This window comes from Pituophis catenifer, unplaced genomic scaffold, assembly GCF_029215685.1.
Source record: "Pituophis catenifer annectens isolate HBS135680 unplaced genomic scaffold, rPitCat1.0.hap2 SCAF_7, whole genome shotgun sequence".
NCBI lineage: Eukaryota > Metazoa > Chordata > Lepidosauria > Squamata > Colubridae > Pituophis > Pituophis catenifer.
This window is the reverse complement of record NW_027256887.1, coordinates 25491051-25512999: the sequence shown is the minus strand read 5'-3', so window position 1 is coordinate 25512999 and position 21949 is coordinate 25491051. Positions and strand designations below refer to the sequence as shown.

General features: G+C 40.9%; 1 protein-coding gene across 1 annotated transcript in view; it reads left to right on the top strand.

Moving 5' to 3' along the window:
- The window catches only part of CFTR (CF transmembrane conductance regulator), a 129577-nt gene that overhangs the window by 58138 nt on the left and 49490 nt on the right, over positions 1–21949 (top strand). Inside the window, exons 13-15 of the mRNA XM_070947559.1 lie at positions 442–633; positions 20333–20427; positions 20836–20922. Coding sequence (XP_070803660.1) covers positions 442–633; positions 20333–20427; positions 20836–20922 — 374 coding nt within the window. The remainder of the gene's footprint in view (positions 1–441; positions 634–20332; positions 20428–20835; positions 20923–21949) is intronic.

Below are 21949 nucleotides of genomic sequence, written 5' to 3'. Positions count from 1 at the left end.
AAGCACCAGATTTAGAGTTTACAGAGTTTCACATTTCTTTTGCCTTTTAAAGTTGAAACATTGCAATTAAGATGCTAATATCTAGACCAGGGGTTTCAAACTCACATCGTCACGATGGCGTCACATGATGTATCGTGACTTTTTTCCCCTTTGCTAAACCAGGTGTGGGGATGGCCAGCACATGACGCATCTGGCTCGTGGGCCGTGAGTTTTAAAGCCCTGATCTAGACTGTTTTTCTTGAGTTTTTAATAATTGTACTAGAATTAAGCAGACATTTAAACATTTCTCTAATATTGTTTTAAAGATTAAATCTGACCTTGGTATGTCCCATTAGTCTAAAAATAGCAGAATAAGAACGGTTAAGTTTAGTAGAACTTAATGTATATGTTGTACAGACCTAATGAACAAATATTAATTATTGCTAACATTCTCAATAACAGACTTCTCTTCTAATGCTGATCATGGGAGAGCTGGAACCTTTAGAAGGTAAAATCAAACACAGTGGAAGAATTTCCTTTTGCCCTCAAGTGTCATGGATCATGCCTGGAACAATTAAAGAAAACATAATATTTGGTGTTTCTTATGATGAATACCGATATAAGAGTGTCATCAAAGCCTGTCAGTTAGAAGAGGTTAGTCTTCAATCTTCTAAATTTTCATCATGATTATAAAAAAATTACTTGAAGACAAAAGATGATTAAAATTAATTGTAGTACATTATAGGAAATACTGTGTAAATTTTAAATAATTAAAACATTTTTATAATTTAGAATAAGGTTATATGATCTCCATACATATACCATTCATTTCATTGTTTGTAGCTACAGTATACATCTTTTTTGTTGAAAAACAGGCAAGTTTATTTCTTATGCTGATCTTATAAATGGAGCAATGTGTATCAAGATCCTAGACCAATCTACACTCAGAAGTAGACTAAATATTTCTAAATAAAGAAATGAATATTTCTAAATTACAATGAACTTACAGTTAAAGTTACTTTTTCAAAAAAACAAACACATCATTTTGAAATATATATATAGTTATATTTAAGTGTAGCTAATCAAAGTATGATCTGAAAGAAATAGAATCAAGAAATATTATTCTGAGCTATTATATGATCTTCTACAAGTTATTTCTAGTATAGTAAAATATTACTGTTCCATGAATAAACCTTATTTTCGGGCACTCTGTTTTGCGATCCTGCTACCAAAAGTGGTAAGCAAACTATGTCATAAAGTCAAATGCATGCCACTTGGTTGCTGAATATGGTAAGCAAAGAAAAGTATTTAAAAACTTCAATATGTTAAATCAAAGGTTCAAAGACAGAGCCTGATTTATTTATCACTACAATCCTAATTGTAGGAACAGGTGGTGGTCATGGCTAGAAGGTCTCTGAGCAACTGCGGGTGGTGCATCAGTTATGCCCTTTCCTGGACTAATAATACTTCTCATAAGTCACCCACGCCTTAGTCACCACCTATTTTGATTACTGATTATTCAGCCAGTTCGCACTACTTCAGGAGAACCGGTTGTTAACTTTCTGAGCAGTTTGGAAAACTGATTGTTGGAAGAAATCATTAGGGCAGAGAACCGGTTGTTAAATTACTTGAATCCCACCACTGCCTATATGGAGCTGGCCTTGAAAGTATCCAGAAACTCCAATTGGCTCAAAATGTGGTAGCTTGATTTTGTGAAAAATCTAGATTTGCATATCTGTCACTCTCCTACAGGAGCTACATTTTCTGCTGATTTCCTTCTGGATCCAATTCTAGATGCTGGCCTTAAAGCAGGGATGTCAAACTGATGTCGTCACAGCAGTGTCACATGACGTATCGGGACTTTTTTTCCCCTCACTAAACCGGTCGTGGCCATAGCCAGCATGTGACGCATCTGGTCCGAGGGCTGAGAGTTTGACAGCCCTGCTTTAAAGCTTTAAAGCCCTATATGGCCTGAGATCAGGTTATTTGAAGAAACATCTTTTCACAGTTATATCAACCAGAGTGCAGAGGCAGGATATGTTTCAAGTCCCCTTTCTTAAGCAGCTCCATCTGGTGGGATTAAGAAGGGCCTTTGGGGTGTCATTCTCCCTATGAAACATCATGCAAAAATAAATGGTCCTCACTTTGACATATTTCAAAAGACCCTGAAAACATGGTTTTGTCAATGAACCTGGGGATCCCATGGTGATATGGAGCCAATCATGGGGTTGGTTTAATTGTTGGGCCAGGAGGGGTGGGAATTTATTGGCTTTTGTATTGGGATTGATTTAGGTAAGTCATCCAGAGTCACTGCATGTGAGTTGACCAACTCACTGCGTGTGAGTTGAACATATAAATGTTCTTAATAAATAAATAAAAATCTCATTTAAAGTGCTGTACAATTTGGACATCTTATAGTTCTGATGTCATCTGATAATCCCCATAAAGTCATGCATATAGAAAGTCAGATTAGCTGCTGAATATGTATATTTGGAACTATATTCAGATATAGTTCAGATATTCAGCACTAGTGCATCTCCTTTTTTCTCATGTATTACACCTGCAAGATAGTACTGTCGTATTTGAATGCGTTCTGGAAATATCCTATTTTTGCACGTCATTCATATTATATATTGTCAAGTGAGTGGTCATGTAATTTCTCCTCCGTTCATGCCTCAGTTATTTGGCATCTTGGATTAAGACATTTGTTCATTGAAAGGTTGACTGGTGTGCAATCTGTTCCTGATAAATTTATCATCAAATTTCTCTGGAGCAATTACAGGAGATGTGTCAGGTATTTTATCAAATGCAATTATGCACTTATGAAAGCAGAAGAAAATAGTTTACATAACTTTCTAGGTCTGAGATATCAGGAGAAAATGTTCATTCTGTAATGTGGAATGAAAGCATATTTGAGAGGGTGGAGTACTTTATTGGTTTTTGATTTTGTGTATAAGAAGTGTTGGTGTAGGTTTCAGTACAAAAATACTTTGAATTGGGAATACTTAAAAGTACATGTTGTTTAACTTTGAATCACCTTATTATTTTGTGAAATAGGTTTTTATTTGAATAAGGGGTGCTTTCTCTTTGCCAACTCATCTTAAAGTGTTTCTGGAAGTAGAAAAAAGCAAGGACAACATAAAATAAACATTTAAACCTTGGGACTTAATGTAGGTTGTAATGAGAATATAATAAACAGTATCCAAATATTCCAAGTGGGCTCAATTTCAGTTAACATGTAGGCAGAAAATAGAATGACAGATGAATGGACTGGACTGGACTGAAATGGAATGGACTGGAATGGACTGGTATCAGTGGTGGGTTCTAAATTTTTTTACTACTGGTTCTGTGGGTGTGGCTAGGTGGGAGGGGGTCATGACTGAGTGGGCGTGGCCAACTTGACATCACTCATGCACTCAGTCACATGACCCCCCCACCAAGCCACACCCACCAAAATGGTGGCGAACATTTTTGGGACTTTTTGACACCTTTTTTTGACACTTCGGGTCAAAAAACATTTTTGACATATCCAGGTCGGGACATGGTGGGGTGGCGGTGATCATCTCAGCTTCCCTCCATTGCCCTCCCTTGCCGAAAGCACCCCTTCTCACCTCTGATGGGCCTTCTCCATGGTTGCAGCCAGAGCACCCCGCTCCTGCCAGCTGGATCCTGTCCACGAGATGAGCGTGCAGGAGAAAGGCTTCCCTCTGGACCTCAGGGTTCATTGACGACGCAGCCAGTCCCCCAGTCAAGAGGGTGACCTTGTTCCCATGGCCCACTAGCCATGGCTTTTCAGCCGGGAAGGGCAATGGAGGAAAAGCATGAAGCAGCTTCCTTCTCGCTGGCCGACCAGAGAACTTTTTGGCATTGTTGTTGCCGAGCTAGCTCGCATGAGCGTGGAGCCAGCCGGGGGCGAGCCAGGCAGGCCAGGGCAATGGCAACGGCAGAATCCGGCACTCGGGGAAGGCAAGGTTAGCATGCTCTCAGCCATGCCCTGCGCGACCTCCACCGGCTCAGGGCAGTGGCCTCAGCTGCAGCCGAGATGAACCGAGGAACTGCGGGGAGCCTCCCATGTGTTGCACCCCCCTCTCAGCCTTTGCCCATGCCTCTGCACCGTTTTTGGGCACCCAGTTTACTGGGCTGTCCCCGTCCCTGTCACGGCTCCAACGGCGGCAGCTTCTGGGGATGCTGGAGGCACAGAGATGCTGGAGGCACAGAGGCATGGGCGAAGGCTGGGAGGGGAGTGCAACACCTGGGAGGCTCCCCACATTTCCTCAGCTCATCTGGACTGCAGCTGCCCTGAGCTGGCACCCCTCCCAGCCAGATCTTTCTGGATTTGACTTGGAGGAAAACGCAGCTCATGGCTGCTTCATTTCACTGTGCTGCACTAGTGAAGGGGAAGAAACAGCCAGTGGAGAGCACACGGAGCTGCTCCAGTCCATGTGTTCTCCAGGTCAGCAGCTGTTTCTCTCCTTCGTTGCTCTTTATGGGAAAGCATTTGGCACAGCACAGTGAAATTTAGCAGCCATGAGCCGTGCTTTCCTCTAAGCGCTGTGGGCAGCAGAGGGAAACAGGTGCTTCTCTCTGCACAAAGCTTTTCGGATGAGACTTGGAGGAAAGCGCAGCTCATGGCTGCCACATTTTGCTCCAACAATGAGTTTGGCGGGGATCTAAGGAAATGTCTTCCAACTCTTCATGATCAAAAGAAGCGGCAGCGGTGGCGACGGGCATGTGTGTGTGTGTGTCCCTCTGCAAGGACTTGGAGTCAGACACCGCCCCTCTGAGATAAAGAGGTGTAGCAGAGCCCTGGCTATCACCCAGGAGAGGACCGTGGAGGGAGGGACACATACGCCCTGTCACCTCCGCTGCTGCTTCTTTTGCTGTTGGCTTCTCGCCACTCTTAAAAGTTGATCGTGAAGAGCTGGAAGACATTAGATCGCTGACATTCCAACAATGAGTTTGGTGGAGATCTAAGGAAACGTCTTCCAGCTCTTCCTGATTAACTTTAAGATTGACTCGCTTCGCTCACATGCGCGCCAAACTTACGCTCTGCACAAGCAGGTTAGGGATCTGCCCAGTTGAGGTGCGGCAATCCACTCTGCCACACCTATCAGCTGGGCTAAAAAAGAAATAAAAGGTAGGAATAACGCAGTGGTGGGAGGGCCCATCTCCTGGACAAAGAGAACTGGTTCGATGACATCATATCGTCACCGCTACTGGCTCGGCCGAACCGGGCCAAACCGGGAGAAACCCACCACTGACTGGTGTGGTGTGGTGTGGTGTGGTGTGGTGTGGTATGGTGTATGGTATGGTATGGTATGGTATGGTATGGAACGGAACAGAACGGAATGGAACAGAGTGAAGTAGAATGGAGTAGAGTAGGTAGATGAACAGAACAGAACAGAACAGAACAGAACAGAACAGAATAGAATAGAATAGAATTTTTCCTAACTCACAATCAATACAGTTGGCCTTATTTCTAAGTTTCCACTCTGTGTCTGAACTTTAATTTATCGATTAAACCCAAGAAATATAGGTTGCTTTCATATAAAGGATTTTCATAATCAGGACATATTTCTATTCTAATACAGATATTTAATAAAAACAACAGATGTGCTCACCATGAATATGAATTATTAAAAATACATCTATGACCAGTAAACAAGGGTTAATACTCTCACTGGGCCAACTGAAGTTTTACATCAGTTGCAAACTTTTGAGCTTTGCACAGGAAAAGTTTTGATAGCTTGTAAAGTTACACATTTTCAAATAGTTAGGAACCACTCTTGTGGTTTTGTGGTTTTGTGATATTTAATGAATATTAAATATACAACAAGCTTTTGAATATGGATTGTTTAAAAAAACCTCAAACTAGATTACAAAACAGTAAACTGTGTTTAAATTGCTGTGAGAAAATATGTTGAAAAAATTTTTTTGTCATGAGTTTAGTCCTTGCAAATTCCATTTCTCCTTCTCTTTAATTCACTTTATCCACACCTTCCAATTTTTCCTGTAGCCAATTTGGGCACATGGCTCTGAAGCCCTAGATTTAATATTAATCTAGAGACTTAGTATTTTTAAAACTCTTTCTTTATTCTTTGCCAAGAATTTTCTTTCTTTTTTTTTATAAAAAGTTTTTTTATTTTTTACACAAACACACATACAAACATACAATGTATTTTTTCTGAACAGAGTATTGGCCAGTTCACAAATTTAAACAACTTTTAGTCATTTTAACTAAATTTATAGTTTCTATACTTCTTTTTTTTTTTTTGCCATAATACTTATTCTCTCTATTTTTTTTAAAACCAATATTACCCTTCATCCTAACCTATTATCTTAACCAAATTTCAATTTTCCCCTTCCATTTTATGTTGTACCCCTCAAATTTAAGATCTAACCTAATATGATTCCTAGTATTTCCTTATATTCCTTTATTATAATTACTGATGTTTTCCATTGTCATCTATTTCAATATCCATCATCTTAGTCCAAATGAATTAATTATATGATGTTACAATCATTCATTTCTTATAAGAATAATAAACCCAATTGTTTTATAGCATACATTTCCTTGAATAATACAACCCAACATATTAATAAAAGTCAATTATATAGCTATCATTTTTCTTTATATAATAATCATAAACATGAATATTTCAATTATTACAATTTCCATAAAGTCCAACTTCTTAAAAAGTCAGTTAATTATGTAGCCACATTTTCTCTTTACATGATAATAATAAACCAAATAGCTTTCCCCATATATTTCTCAAAACCCACCACTTAATCATTTCTGCTTTCACCACAATACACAATTAAAAATATTTCAATTATTACAATTTCCCTAATTAAAATTGAAAATATTCTAGCTGTTATCCTCTCCAAAAATGCAAATTATAATGTTCCAATTATTGTTCAATTCATTTATATATTCATATGATTTTCCATTATTTCTTACTTCAATTCATATTTCAATTCTAAATATATATAACATATTTCTCTTTCATTTCTTTCTCCTTTTCTCCCTTTCTGTTTTTATTTTTGCCTCCCCCCTTTTTTTCTTTTGTGCTTTAAAATCTTGAACTCTTCTGTTTTGACCTAAATTTCCCATTATTTCCCATCTCTTTTCCCTTTTTCTTATTTTCCCACTATTAATCCCAGTGTAATCATTTTGTATTTCAAAGTCTTGGACTCTTCTATTTTGCCCTGTATTTCCTGTTACTTTCCACCCTTTTTCTCTCTTTCTTGTCTTTCCACTGTTAATCCCAGTGTAATCTTTTGAATTTTTTGTATTCTTTCTATTCCACCCTTCTTTCCTTGTCTCTTTCCACCCTCTCTGTTTTTTCCATTGTTAATCCCAATGTAATCTCTAAAAGCCTCATTTTTATTGTTACTATCCACATAATCATTTAATTTTCCACAGTCAATCACATTGTCTTTATCTTCTTTATTTTCAATCTTGATGTCTTGCTTCTCCGTCATCTTGAGTATGCTCTATCACAGTTTTTGGATCCTCAGGTTTTGGTTCTCCATGTAACATTATAATTATTTCCCTTATTTCCGTTTTCCATGACTACATCATTTCCATCATTTCTCTAATTTCCTGTGCCATTTTATTCTTTCTAGGTTAGTATTATTCCAATTTAACAGTTTGTTGTATTCCTCTTCTTTTTTTCTTTTTCTTTTTCCAAAGTCAAGCTCTTGCAGACAAAGAAATCCTCCCCAAAAATTCTCACAGCTGTTATCACTATTAAAGTTCAGAGTTTTCCAAAACAAAAGTTCCAAATTGCAATGTTCTTATTTCTCCTGAAGATCCAATCCACGGTTCCAATTAGCAGTCTAACGAAGTATCCATTTTGTTTCAATCCACGTTAACAGTCTTTACTAGTTTCTATTTTCTTCTTTTTAACTTTGAAAGTGCCAAATCAGTTTTATAGTCCAGTCTAAATTAAACAATCCCCTCTTCGTCTTTTTTTTTAGTACAGCACTTCTATTGCAGGGCTTAATTTCCAATTTTATTATTTTTATTTTATTATTTCAATTTATATACTGCCCTACTCCCGAAGGACTCCGGGCAGTGAGCAGCCATAAATAAAACAAATATAATATAAAATTTAAAAACAAGTTAAAAGACATATTAAATAGATTTGGCCCACTAATTAAAACACCCCTATTTTTAAGAACAAATCCGAATTAAAAATTAAACAATTAAAAAGGGTTAGGCCAGCCCCGCTTGATGGAATAAAAAGGTCTTGAGGGCACGGCGGAAAGTGCGCAGATCCGGGCTCCTCCGTATCTCTGGGGGGAGCTCGTTCCAAAGGGCAGGTGCCCCCACAGAGAAGGCTCTCCCCCTGGGGGCTGCCAGTCAACACTGTTTGGCCGACGGCACCCTGAGAAACCCCTCTTTGTGGGAGCATACTGGTCAGTGAGAGGCTACCGGTGGCAGAAGGTGGTCTCGTAGATAACCAGGTCCTGAGCCATAGAGCGCTCTAAAGGTGGTAACCAGTAACTTGAAGCGCACCCGGAAGACCACCGGGAACCAGTGCAGCTCGCGCAGGAGAGGTCTTACGTGGGAGTGCCATGTCGCTCCCATAACCACCCGCGCGGCCGCATTCTGGACCAGTTGGAGCCTCCGGGTACTCCTCAAGGGGAGCCCCATGTAGAGAGCATTACAATAGTCCAGGCGGGAAGTGACGAGGGAGTGAATGACCATGCATAAGGAGTCCTGATCCAGAAAGGGACGCAACTGGCGAATCAGGCAAACCTGATAGAAAGTCCCCCTGGCCACAGCCGTCAGATGTTCTTCTAAGGACAGCCGTGTATCCAGGAGGATGCCCAAGTTGCGAGCCCTCTCTGTGGGGGCCAACAACTCGTCCCCAATAGCCAGCGATGGCGCCAACTGGCTATATCGGGACGCCGGAAACCACAGCCACTCAGTCTTGGATGGGTTGAGCCTGAGTCTCTTTCTCCCCATCCAGATCTGCATGGCCTCCAGGCACTGGGACATCACTTCAAGGGCATCATTGGGGTGGCCTGGGGTGGAGATGTACAGCTGAGTATCATCAGCGTACTGATGGTACTTCACCCCGAAACCACAGATGATCTCACCCAGCGGCTTCATATAAATGTTGAACAGAAGGGGCAAGAGGACCGACCCTTGTGGCACCCCAAACACAAAGCACCTCGGGGTCGACCTCTGTCCCCCTGCCAACACAGACTGCGACCGATCAGAGAGAAAGGAGGAGAACCACCGCAAAACGGTGCCCCCCACCCCCCAGCTCCTCCAACCGGCGCAGCATGATACCATGGTCGATGGTATTGAAAGCTGCTGAGAGGTCTAATAGGATCAGGACAGAGGAACAACCCCTGTCCCGAGCCCTCCAGAGATCATCAACCAATGCGACCAATGCCGTTTCTGTGCTGTACCCAGGTCTGAAACCCGACAGGAACGGATCTAGATAAACCGTTTCATCCAGGTACTGGGGAAGCTGTCGCGCCACCACACTCTCAACAACCTTCGCCACAAAGCGAAGGTTGGAGATTGGACGATAATTTGCTAACACTGCTGGGTCCAGGGAAGGCTCCTTGAGGAGAGGCCTCACCACCGCCTCTTTCAAGGTGGCGGGAAAGTCACCCTCACTCAGCGAAGCAATAATAATAATCCCCTGGAGCCAGCCTCATGTAACCTCCCGGGAAGCCAGCACCAACCAGGAGGGACACGGGTCCAATAAACATGTGGCCGCGCTCAGTCTGCCCAGAATCCTGTCCACGTCTTCGGGAGTCACAGGATCAAACTCTTCCCAGATAATATTCTCAAGACCTGCCTCCATCACCCCACCCGAATCTACCCAATCAGAGTCCAAGTCTTCCCGAATTTGAGTGATTTTGTCATACAGCTACTGTACAAAGTCCTCGGCCCGACCCTCCAAGGCGTCCTCCCGCACTCCCAGATGGAGAAGGGAACGGGTCACTCTAAACAGGGCGGCTGGGTGATTATCTGATGATGCAATAAGAGTGGAAAAATAATTAAACTTTGCCACTTTTATCGCCACTAGGTAGGCCTTAATATGAGACCTAACCAGTGTTCGGTCGGATTCAGAAAGGCTGGCCTTCCAACCGCTCTCTAGGCGTCTTTTCCAGTGCTTCATTTCCCTCAGCTCCTCGGTGAAGCAAGGAGACAAGCGAAATCAGCACCAAGTCAGAGGCTGCAAAGGCACGACCCGGTTCAAAGCTCCAGCGGCCGCCTATCCCAGGTGGCCACGAGGTCTTCGGTCGAACTGTGAGCCAGAGCCTCAGGAAATGGCCCAAGCTCCATCTGGAACCGATCCGGATCCATCAGGCGCCTGGGGCAGAACCACCTCATCAGTTCTGCCTCCCTGCAGCGGGGTGTAGCAGTTCAAAGTTCAAAGTGAAGGAGAGAATGATCCGACCATGACAAGGGTTCAACCACTATATCTCCTATATCAAGATCATTCAGCCACTGACCAGAGACAAAAACCAAGTCCAGAGTGTTTCCCCCCCTGTGAGTAGGGCCATGCACTAACTGGGTGAGGTCCATAGTCGTCATGGAAGCCATGAACTCCTGCTCTGTCTCAGACGCTTCACCGATGGATGGCAGGTTAAAATCCCCATGACCATAAACCTAGGGGTATCAACTGCCACCCCGGCTATAACGTTGAGCAGTTCGGGCAGGGCCGCTGCCATGTGGCAGGGAGCCAGGTAGGTAATCAGCAAGCCCATCTGTACCCCATGCCCCCACTTCACCAGGAGGGACTCACATCCAGCAATCTGAGGAACAATGGCCTCCCTCGGACCAAGACCTTCTTTTATAACAACCGCCAGCCCCCCGCCCCTACCCTGTGACCTCGGCTGATGAAATGCACGGAAACCAGGTGGGCACATTTCAACAAGGGGGACCCCCCCTCTTGGCCCAACCAGGTCTCAGTAATACCTGCCAGATCCGCTCCCCCATCCTGAACAAGATCACAAATGAGGGGGGCTTTATTTACCACGAATCTGGCATTGTACAACATCAGCCAGAGGTCTGGACCCTGAGAATCTGAGCTACCCGGGAAACGAGAAGAGCATTGGGGGCCAGAGCTTGCCACCGCTCGAAGACAGTGGGTGCGCACTCCCGCAACCAGGTTTGGCCCCCTGCTCCCACCGTATCTGCCCCTCCCACCCACAGAACTGAAGTACTGGCCCTCATTTCTCTTTTGTTTTTCTTAACATTAAAAAAAAAAGGATCTGCTTGTTTTCTTTCCAATCCTTTAGTCAATTTTGGGGTTATTTCTTCTGATTTTTAAAGTCCAAATATTTTTATTCAAAAGTCAATTTTCTTTTCGGGTTTTTGTCAATTTAAATTTCCGCTTCAAACATCTTCTTTCTTTACCCCCATGCCCGTTAGCCGCTGTTTTATGCTGGGGCTCTTTCAAGTTTAAAAATCTTTTGCTGTTATTTTCCCTATGAGTTGGCTGTCACTCACCCAGCTTCAAAACTCTGTTCCAGTCACTGCTCCTGCTCAATACTTAGCTCGGTTGCCCCAGCTTCTTGGCAGCCGCAATGGCCGCCGCCCCCACTGCCGAGTCAGAGAGAGTTTCCTCTGACCTTTGAGGAACTTGCCTGTTCCTCTTGGTCTTCCGAGGTTCCTCTCCTTCTTCCCCATCCCTACAGGACAGTTCCAGTCCAAAGACCCCTTGGCAGTGGCTTGTCAGTCCGTGTTTTCGTGGAGCTCATTGGAGCCTGCTAATTCCTGGACTGCTTCGCCACAATGCTTCCGTTCGAATCACCAAGAATTTTTCATACTATCTTTCCCTTTATCATTTTCACATTGAATTGAGTATTACATTTGTAGCGGGAAAACCCACTTTTCCAAATGCAGGAGACAAGACCACAGAAATTGGAGAACACAGATTTATTTGCTAGCAAAGGTTTGGGTCAGATTCCAAACCCTGGGCTACGCCCAAGGTGTACCTTTTATACATTTTGCAGTTCTAGCCACGCCAGAGGCGTTACGCTTCTGACTCTATTTCCATATATGGGTACACCATCTATTACTTTCCATGAACACTTCTGGTAATATGTTTCTTAATATAAGTTCGTTACAGGGATGATATAGAACATAGGTCATTAAGCTCATCAGTACATTTAACAAGTTCCTTATTTCTGTTCCTTGTACTTTCCTGAGGTTTGCAACATAACTTCTACTCCCACGTCAACACTTCTGAGAGCAACATAATATTGTGAATAATACAATACATAAATTAATATGATTTATAGTACAAGACCCTCCTGTCTCAAATTCCTTACAGCTTTATCTTGCATTTTTTCATGTTGCTAACTATTACCCTTTGTAGCTTTTAGACTGTTTTGTGGTTTACAGTATTTATTTATCAATTTCATTTATACCCCAGTTCAATACTGAAGGATGTATTTGTTAGCTTCAAATATCATTTCATAAAATATATTGATTGGTTAGTAATTATAGTTTGATTTTTTGACTTAATGTATGCATAATTCTATTTAATAACCTATAATATTTGATCCCAATAGAATTATCACAATGGGACATTCCAGCTTGTTACTCTACAGATTTTTAGGATTATTTTCCATTTATTTAAAGATTTATTTTTGATAAACATGAAAACACTAGTATAATACAAAAATATATGCACAATGTAAATACCGTATTTTCCGGCGTATAAGACGACTGGGCGTATAAGACGACCCCCGAATTTTCCTGTTAAAATATAGGATTTGGGCTATACTCACCGTATAAGACTACCCCTCTTCCAACGCACACCAAATAAAAATTAAAAAAAACATCAACTGGCTCACCCACAATGTAAAAGCAGCTGTGCTAGACCCAAAATGGCCCCTGAAACAAGCAGGAACCTCACACAGCCACAAAAAGTCCAAAAACCCAACTTTCACACTTTACACACACAAAATTCCACATACAGCTTTGTGAGATTTTGTGTGTTTGTGTAGTTAGAGTGAAACACTACAAAAACACACTAAATCTCAGAAAGCTGCACAAATATTATTTTATTTTATTTTATTTTTATTTTTATATGAAAGCTAAATTTAAAACTTCCTAAACTTTAAATGGCTAGGTCTAAAAAAGAACAACTAAAAAAAAAACCCAATTAACTATTTTTTTTAAAGATCCCAAAGGGGAAAAAAACTTACCCAATAGAACAGGGGTCTCCAACCTTGGCAACTTTAAGACTTGTAGACTTCAACTCCCAGAATTCCTCAGCCAGCTTTGTTTTGCTGGCTGAGGAATTCTGGGAGTTGAAGTCCACAACTCCCTGCCTGCTTGATTGCAGGCAGGGAGTTGCTTGCTGATGGAATGGATTCAGGCAAGCGAAGCAAGGCAAGCAGCTAAGGCAGTGTTCTCAACCTTCCTAATGCCGCGACCCTTTAATACAGTTCCTCATGTTGTGGTGACCCCCAACGATAAAGTTATTCCTAAAACCATCAAAAATATGTGTTTTCCGATGGTCTTAGGCCAGGGGTCCCCAACCTTTTGGACCTCAGGGACCACCAACTTCATAATTTTAAATTTCGCGGACCACTAATACGAATCCAGTGCACCGCTTGCTGAAGCACCTGGACTCCCAGTACGGGATGGGGTCCTTCAGGCACTCTCCCTCTTCTCTGTCTCTCTCTCTCTGTCTCCCACTCTTTCGCTCTCATTCTCTCTTTCTCTCTCTCTCATTTTCGCTTTCTCTCTCTCTCTCCCTCTCTTTTTTTCTCTCCCACTCTTTCTCATTCTCTCTTTCTCTCTCCCCCCCCTCTCTCTCTCTCCCCCACTCTCTCATTCTCTTTCTCTCTCTCTCCCACTCTTTCTCTCATTCTTTCTCCACCCTCTTTCTCTCTCTCTTTCTCCCACTCTCTCTTTCTCTCTCCCCTTCTCTCTCCCCCACTCTTTCATTCTCTCTTTCTCTCTGTCCTCCTTTCTCTCCCCCCAACTTTCTCTCTCTCATTCTGATTCTCTCATTCTGATTCTCTTTCATTTTGTCTCTCTCTCTCTCATTCTCTCTCTGATTCTTTGATTCTCTCTCTTTCATTCTCTGTCTCTGTCTCTTTCTCTGTCTCTCATTCTCTCTCTCTCACTCTCTCTCTCTCTCTGATTCTGTCTCTTTCTCTCATTCTCTTTCATTCTGTCTTTCTCTCTCTTTCATTCTTTGTCTCTTTCTCTGTCTCATTCTGATTCTCTCTCTCTCATTCTCTCTTTCATTCTTTGTCTCTTTCTCTCTCTGTCTCATTCTGATTCTCTCTCTTTCTCTCTCATTCTCTTTCTCTCTCATCTCATGGGCCAGCCAGTGTCTTGGGGCTGAGAGGAAGTCAAGCATCTCCCTGAGAGACTGAGGGCCGGAAGAAGTGTGGGAGCCAAGCACTACTTGAACTTGTGCGGCATGAGCATTTGCCTTGGTATATTTGCGCCAGCCGATGGCCAAGGCAGCCCTCATCTCTCTGCTGAAAGTGCAGCATCAGGATTCTGCCTTGGTATATTTGCGGCGCAAGGCAGCCTTCATTTCCTGCTGCTTGGGACTCAGAGCAGTAAATGGTGACTGGTCCGGGGAGCAGCTGGATTTTGCTCTCCATTGCGGACGCCAGATCAGCCCCCTGCAAGATCTCATCTTCTGAGGAGCGCTCCCTGAAGTGGCACTGGAAACTTTGGTCGGGCTCCTCCAGAGATGAGAGCTTGCAGGAGGCCGATCTGGTGTCTGCAATAGAAAGCAAAATCCAGCTTCTTCTCTCTGCTGTGAAGCTCCGCGCAGCAACCAGCTGGGTCCAGCATTGAGCGGCATGCAGCCTTGACGAGATCGGCACAGCTTCCCGAATCTGAGTTGCTGGCACTGACTGATGACGCTACGGGAGCGCCGACAACATTGACAGGAAGCTGTGCCGATCTCATCAAGGCTGCATGCCGCTCAATGCTGGAACCAGCTGGTTGCTGCGCGGAGCTTCACCCAGGCATCCAGGGGGATATTACCGATGGTCCGACTTCCTCAGACAGGTGGGGCTTGCCATCACTAGGGGTCAGCTGGGGAAGTTGGAGTGTCGGTAATATCCCCCTGGATGCCTGGGATGGCGGGGGAAGCTCCGCGTAGCAACCAGCTGGGTGCAGCATTCAGCGGCATGCAGCCTTGACGAGATCGGCACAGCTTCCCCTCAATGTTGTCGGCGCTCCCGTAGCGTCATCGGTCAGCGCCAGCAACTCAGATTCGGGTACCCGGCGTATAAGACAACCCCCGACTTTTGAGATGATTTTCCTGTGTTAAAAAGTCGTCTTATACGCCGGAAAATACGGTATATTAATCCATTCAAAGGAAATGTATAAAGAAATTTCAGGTCTATCAAGACCAGTGGTGAAATCTAAAATTTGTTACTACCGGTTCTGTAGGCGTGGCTTGGTGGTGGTGGTGGGGTAATGTGACTGGGTGGGCGTGGCCAATTTTTTTTTTTTTTACTGTTAAAACCATTTTTTACATGTAAAATCATGTAAAATTACTTTTGGGTAATCCAGAATGTATATTATTTTTGCAAAGTAATCATACTATTATAGGCAAATATTTCAGATGACAAAATGCCATAATAAATTGTTTAACTGAATAGCATTGTCTTGTTAGTATATAATAGTCTTAAATTGCAATTCTGTGAAATAGAATTTATGGCTCTAATTTATGTTATGCAAGAGTGTTAGTGTTAAGATCAACACTAAAGTCATATTGAAACCTCTACTCACACACCTTTTGTAAACATACATTGTGGTTTGGGAATCTTTAGCAGTTGATAAACAACAATGTTTAACTGTGTACTCAGTGAGTCTTTAGGTATTGAAATTCAGGTGCTGATTTTTTTCATTGCACAGATTACAGAAATCAGATATGGGAATGTAGAAAGAAAGAATTACAGTAACTGTTGGCTTGTTTTATTGAAAACAAAAATGCTTGGACTAAGTCAGTTATAATCAGGCTTCTGCAGTTTATCAATATCTATCTATCTATCTATCTATCTATCTATCTATCTATCTATCTATCTATCTATCATCTATCTATCATCCCTTGTTTGACAGATTTGATTCATTGATTATGGACTAGCAAGCTGGTATTAACTTCTAGTCATCATATATAGACCAGGATGAACTGTCCCTAACCTGGCCCTTCATGTTTTCCAGCAATTAAATTAATCACTGATGTAATTGAGTCCACCTATCTTGCCCCTCCATCTTAGTGAGTTATGATTGCCTTCTCCTACACAGTATGAAATGATGCCTTTGATGTTATCATTAAAATGATCACCCCAGCTTTAGTATCTTTTTGTATCACCTCTGCCTGCTATAAGTTTGTGCCCTTTTAGCTGGGCAACTGAGATAAACTTCATGCCTTGGATGACCCTGCTGGAAATGCATTGTCATATATTCTCACTGTTCTTCATTCATCCCTTCTGGAACAGTCCTGATATCAGCACTATCATCATCCCACAAGTCACACAAACTGTCAACTGCAGAACTTCAGAGGGAACACATTTCTAGAGTTTAATTAAAACCAGTCTCTTAAGAACAAAGCCTGTTCTTAAAGAACCTCATGTGAAATTACTGACTTTATCACTAAATGAAAATTAAATGTTATCAATGTAATGCTAGATAGAAAACAAAAAGAATTCAGGAAATATCACAAATCAGTAGAAAATGTAATTAAAGTCATTCATCCTATGTCATTGGTTCAGAGAAGAAGTCCAAGACTTTTTTAAAGTCAGTTTCTGATTCATCAGCCCCTTGGGATTCCATGAAAGTGTCAACAGAATGTGCCTAGGAGTGATTCATTAGCTATTATACATCAGCATATTGCCAAGAATATCTGCCAAGCATCACATGAAGTGTACTTAATAAACTAAGCATTGCAGGAGAAGAGAACTGCTTTTTCTCTGGTTTAGAAATTGTTGAATTACAGGAAAACAAAGTTTAAAAACAAGTTGTTATTGTAATGAAAGGAAGGAATTAGGATAGTCCCAGATGGTTCCATAAATAGGGCTAGAGTATTATCCTATTCAAAAAAGTTCAAGGGTCAAATATTGTTCTGCCCCAGCTACGGACCCCAAAGAACGCAGCACACACAAAGTCCATACAAACCTTAATTTACTAATTAAAGACTACTAATGAGCTTTCTTAGTACTTGTTCAAACACAAGTACAATAAACCAGTCTTTTCTGAACAAGGGCTGTTAATTTAACTTCATTAACAGCCGAAGAATTCAAAGAATAATAACTCCGTTCTGAGGCACAGTATTTCAGATAACCATAATCTTACTGTGGTTGGCAGAATACCCAGAAGCAATTTGCAGGAAAACTGATAAGAGAAAAACAAGAGCCGAAATCTGTTTCTGTAATCAAGACTCGAACGAATGTGAACAAAGTTGTTTCCTGCAAATTGTATCAGTCATCATCCTTCCTTAAATAGGCTAGGGGAGTGGCCAATTAGCCCCAAGCCTTACTCTCGAGGAGACCTTCTTCTGAGGAGCCACTCCTGCCTTTTCTCAGCTCTGTGCGCTCATTCATCAAGAAGAGGCTCCTCCTCTTCTTCCTCTTCACTTATGGGAGCTTCTGGAGGTTCTGAAGGCCCTGGCTGAATCCCTGCCTCTGGCACCACATCTTCTTCAGCCTCCTCATTGTCCGACTCGAGTGCCAACTGCACAGGCTGCTGGCGCAGCACCACACCAGCCTCCTCGCTGTTGGAATCAGCTACTAACTGCACAGGGCACTGACGGGCCACAACAAATATTTATTTATTTATTTATTTATTTATTTATTTATTTATTTATTTATTTATTTATTTATTTATTGAATTTCTATACCACCCTTCTCCCGAAGGACTCAGGGCGGTGAACGTAGGGAAAACCTGGCTAGAAGAAAAACACACATAAACCCTACGAAGAAGTAAGAAAATTGATACTGTACCTTTATAGGGAGGATACATAAGATATGGGTGTGGCCTACTGATGACAGCTAACGAGCTAGAAATGGATCTATTTAGGTCTCCCACCTAGCAGTTAGAGCTTGCTAGGTGTTAGAAAGGAAAAAAGCCCAGAACCGAGTAGATGTGATTCTACTGAGCTGGAGCTACAAAAAAAAAAAAACCTTGGCTACGTAGGGAAAACCTGGCTAGAAGAAAAACACACATAAACCCTACGAAGAAGTAAGAAAATTGATACTGTACCTTTACAGGGAGGATACATTACAACTATTTACAGGGAGGATACAATACAGACTATTGTAATGCTCTCTACATGGGGCTCCCCTTGAGGAGCACCCGGAGGCTCCAACTGGCGCAGAGTACGGCCGCGCGGGTGGTAATGGGAGCGTCATGGCGCTCCCATGTGACACCTCTCTTTTTTTTTTAATTTTTTATTGAAAATTATTAAAAAATACAGAAAAAATATAATAATATGGATAGAATTGCAGAGAGTAATATAATACATATAGAGTTTTAAAGTATCAATTTTCGCCTGGAGAAAGTACAAACTTCCATTAAGCTAACTCATCAAACGAAAGGAAGGTTTAGCCAGAAAAAAAATTCTCAATCGTCATGCAGTACTCCTGGAAGTATTTACCCACGCTCTCCTGCGCGAGCTGCACTGGCTCCCGGTGGTCTTCCGGGTGCGCTTCAAGGTTTTGGTTACCACCTTCAAAGCGCTCCATGGCTTAGGACCTGGTTATCTACGGGACCGCCTACTACCACCAATAGCCTCCCACCGGCCAGTACGCTCTCATAGAGAGGGACTCCTCCGGGTGCCGTCAGCCAAACAGTGTTGGCTGGCGACCCCTAGGGGGAGAGCCTTCTCTGTGGGGGCACCTACCGTCTGGAATGAGCTCCCCCCAGAGATACGGAGGATTCCGGATCTGCGCACCTTCCGCCGCGCTGTGAAGACTTTTTTATTCCATCAAGCGGGCTTGGCCTAATCTCCTCCCTCTTTTAATATGTAAATTTTAATCTGTTTTTAAATTATTGGGGTGTTTTAATCTGTCTGGGCCAAAATGATTTAATTTGATTTAATTTGGTTTTAAATTTTGTGTATTTATGTATTTTATTGCTTGGCTGTTCACCGCCCTGAGTCCTTCGGGAGTAGGGCGGTATACAAATCAAAAAATATTATATTATTATATTATTATATTATACATAAGATATGGGTGTGGCCTACTGATGACAGCTAACGAGCTAGAAATGGATCTATTTAGGTCTCCCACCTAGCAGTTAGAGCTTGCTAGGTGTTAGAAAGGAAAAAAGCCCAGAACCGAGTAGAATTTAGATGTTTATGCTAGCCCTGCTTGTTGAAACAGAAAGGTCTTCAGGGCACGTTGGAAAGTGCGAAGATCTGGGATTATTCGTATTCCAGGGGGTATTTTGTTCCAAAGAGTAGGTGCCCCCACAGAGAAGGCTCTCTCCCTTGGAACTACTAGACGACATTGTTTTAATGATGGTACTATAAGTAGGCCTACTCTGTGAGAGCGTATTGGTTGGTGGGATATCATGTTGAACCTCTTTAACTAAATTTTGAATACAAGTAATTTATTAATGGCTAATGCAAATATGAAGTGATGTGAATGTTGACAAAATGAAATGAATAACAAGGAATTCATTGTACTGATAATGTTCAGATTTACAATTACTAACTAAATAATGTTTTGTTGTTATGGCACATCCAAGGATGCTACCATCCAGTTTGCTATATCTATAAACAAAACAAATTTTATGCTATAAATTATTGGAAAAAAGTTTGAACATAAATTTTCATGTAATGATTGCCTTACAATTGCCATTATTTCATTAGTAGCCATATGACATTTAGTCTATTACAGTATAACCTATATTATACCTGTCTATAATAATTTAAAAATAAGTTACTTCATTTTATTTTGGTTTTCTATACTTTTTATTTGTGGGTTGTTTATAACATTTTATTAAGGTCTATGAGTATTATTATTAGGTATCATTATTATAATTATTGACTCTTGGTCAGTCATGTGAAAAAATATTTCCAAAAGAAGAGAATATGTGTAGTTCAGGACTGAACTGTGGAGTCCTTGGTGTTTTCCAAGCTTGGTTGTTGCTTGCAAATATTTTATTATTTTATTATCCAACTAGGTAATATGCTTCCTGTTTATGTACAGTAGCTTACCCTGTCAGATAAACAAAATATTCATCTTCTTAGCTTAAAACAAGAGCATTATTATGAAAACTTATTGTTAATTATTCTGTTTTTTTTATTTAAGATGCTGTATATTGAAAAGCAATGTTGCTCTGAAAATGGAAAATAAACATTTTTATACAATATTTCAACAGGATATTTCAAAGTTTCCAGAGAAAGATGACACAGTTTTAGGAGAAGGTGGAATAACTCTCAGTGGAGGTCAACGAGCCAGAATTTCTTTAGCTAGGTGAGTAGAAATAATGGTATGGTATGTTGTTTTTAATAAACAGAATTAAATTTCACTTGTTCTTAAAGGGAAGTAACCTTACATACATGTTAAATATTTTGATTTCTAAAATCAGAATATTATACCATTTAGTTTAATGAAACTTACTTTTGATGAGTGGATATATAAAATTAAATTTTAATATTATATAATTCCTGTATTTTAAAGTTTTATAACTGCCAGTTGCTGCATTTTGCCTGCTATTTTTTATTTAATTTAATGAAAGAATTTGCTTTGGCTAAATATATTTTATCACATATAACAATAATTCAAGTTTGTAATAAAATCAAAATAATTAATCAAAGCAGTATTTAAGTTTTAGCATATATTTTAATGAAAGCTAACTAAATTTCTTTGTCATCTATTTAGAGCAGTGTATAAAGATGCTGATTTGTATCTCTTGGATTCTCCTTTTGGTTATTTAGACATGTTAACAGAGAAAGAAATATTTGAAAGGTAGGATATGTTTTTATATATTTGGTTAACTACTAGATAAAATGATATTGTATAAGGAGATAGCAAATGATTTATGAAGAGCAGTGTTGGCATCCAGTAAAAATATCTAATAGGGAACATCAGTTTCTGAAATTTGTACTTGTTAAATTATGTAAGGGTCTATAAATAAAAGCAAACAACTGCTCTAATTCTAATAAATCCTTAGATTCATTTACACTTCATCATTCCAATCTGAATATTAATGTTTTATATTAACATGTACACATTAGTCATTCCACTAAGCATAATAACATTTTCTGCTTGTTGAACTTCCTTTGTAATTTAGCATTATCAAGTTTATAATGGAATTTAAATGATCACCATCCTTTACAAATGCTTGTATAACTGGGCCTGAAAAAGATAATTGAAGATCTATTAATCCTCTTTATAAACCTACTGGTATATGATGGCTTCTTTTGCTGGTCACTTAAAACATAAGAGCCACAGCATATTAAAAACCCATTTGGAGTACTCTTCTCTTGAGGAACCAGAATAGAAAAGGAAATAGAGCTATAAAAGGCTTATCCTCATAGCCAGCTTGACCCATGTCCAGAATAGGCCAGCAATCATTTTTGGAGAACAGGAATGGATGTCATTATCCTGACTTCATCCTCTACCCTTCATGAATGTGATTACGAGATTCATTTTCTTGTTCTTTTTGAAAGTGGTGTTTTCCTGCTTCTGTTAACTCACTGCTTCCAGTGTGTCTGCTGCACTTCCAAGCCAGCCATGCTCTTTGATTGGTTTCTTTTCAGATGTAAAAATATTCCTCCCATGTTATTTTTCCAACTTTTCTTGAATAAAGCCTGCTGCAGCTTCTGCTATTGTATGTCTTTCTTACTTTCTTACTTTCTTCTTACCAATATAATATTGTCAAACTTTCCTTACATGCAGAAAGTTTACAGTTTGAAACTTGCTATTTTTTTACTGTTAATTTTCCCCTATTTTTTCCTTCCTTCCTTCCTTCCTTCCTTCCTTCCTTCCTTCC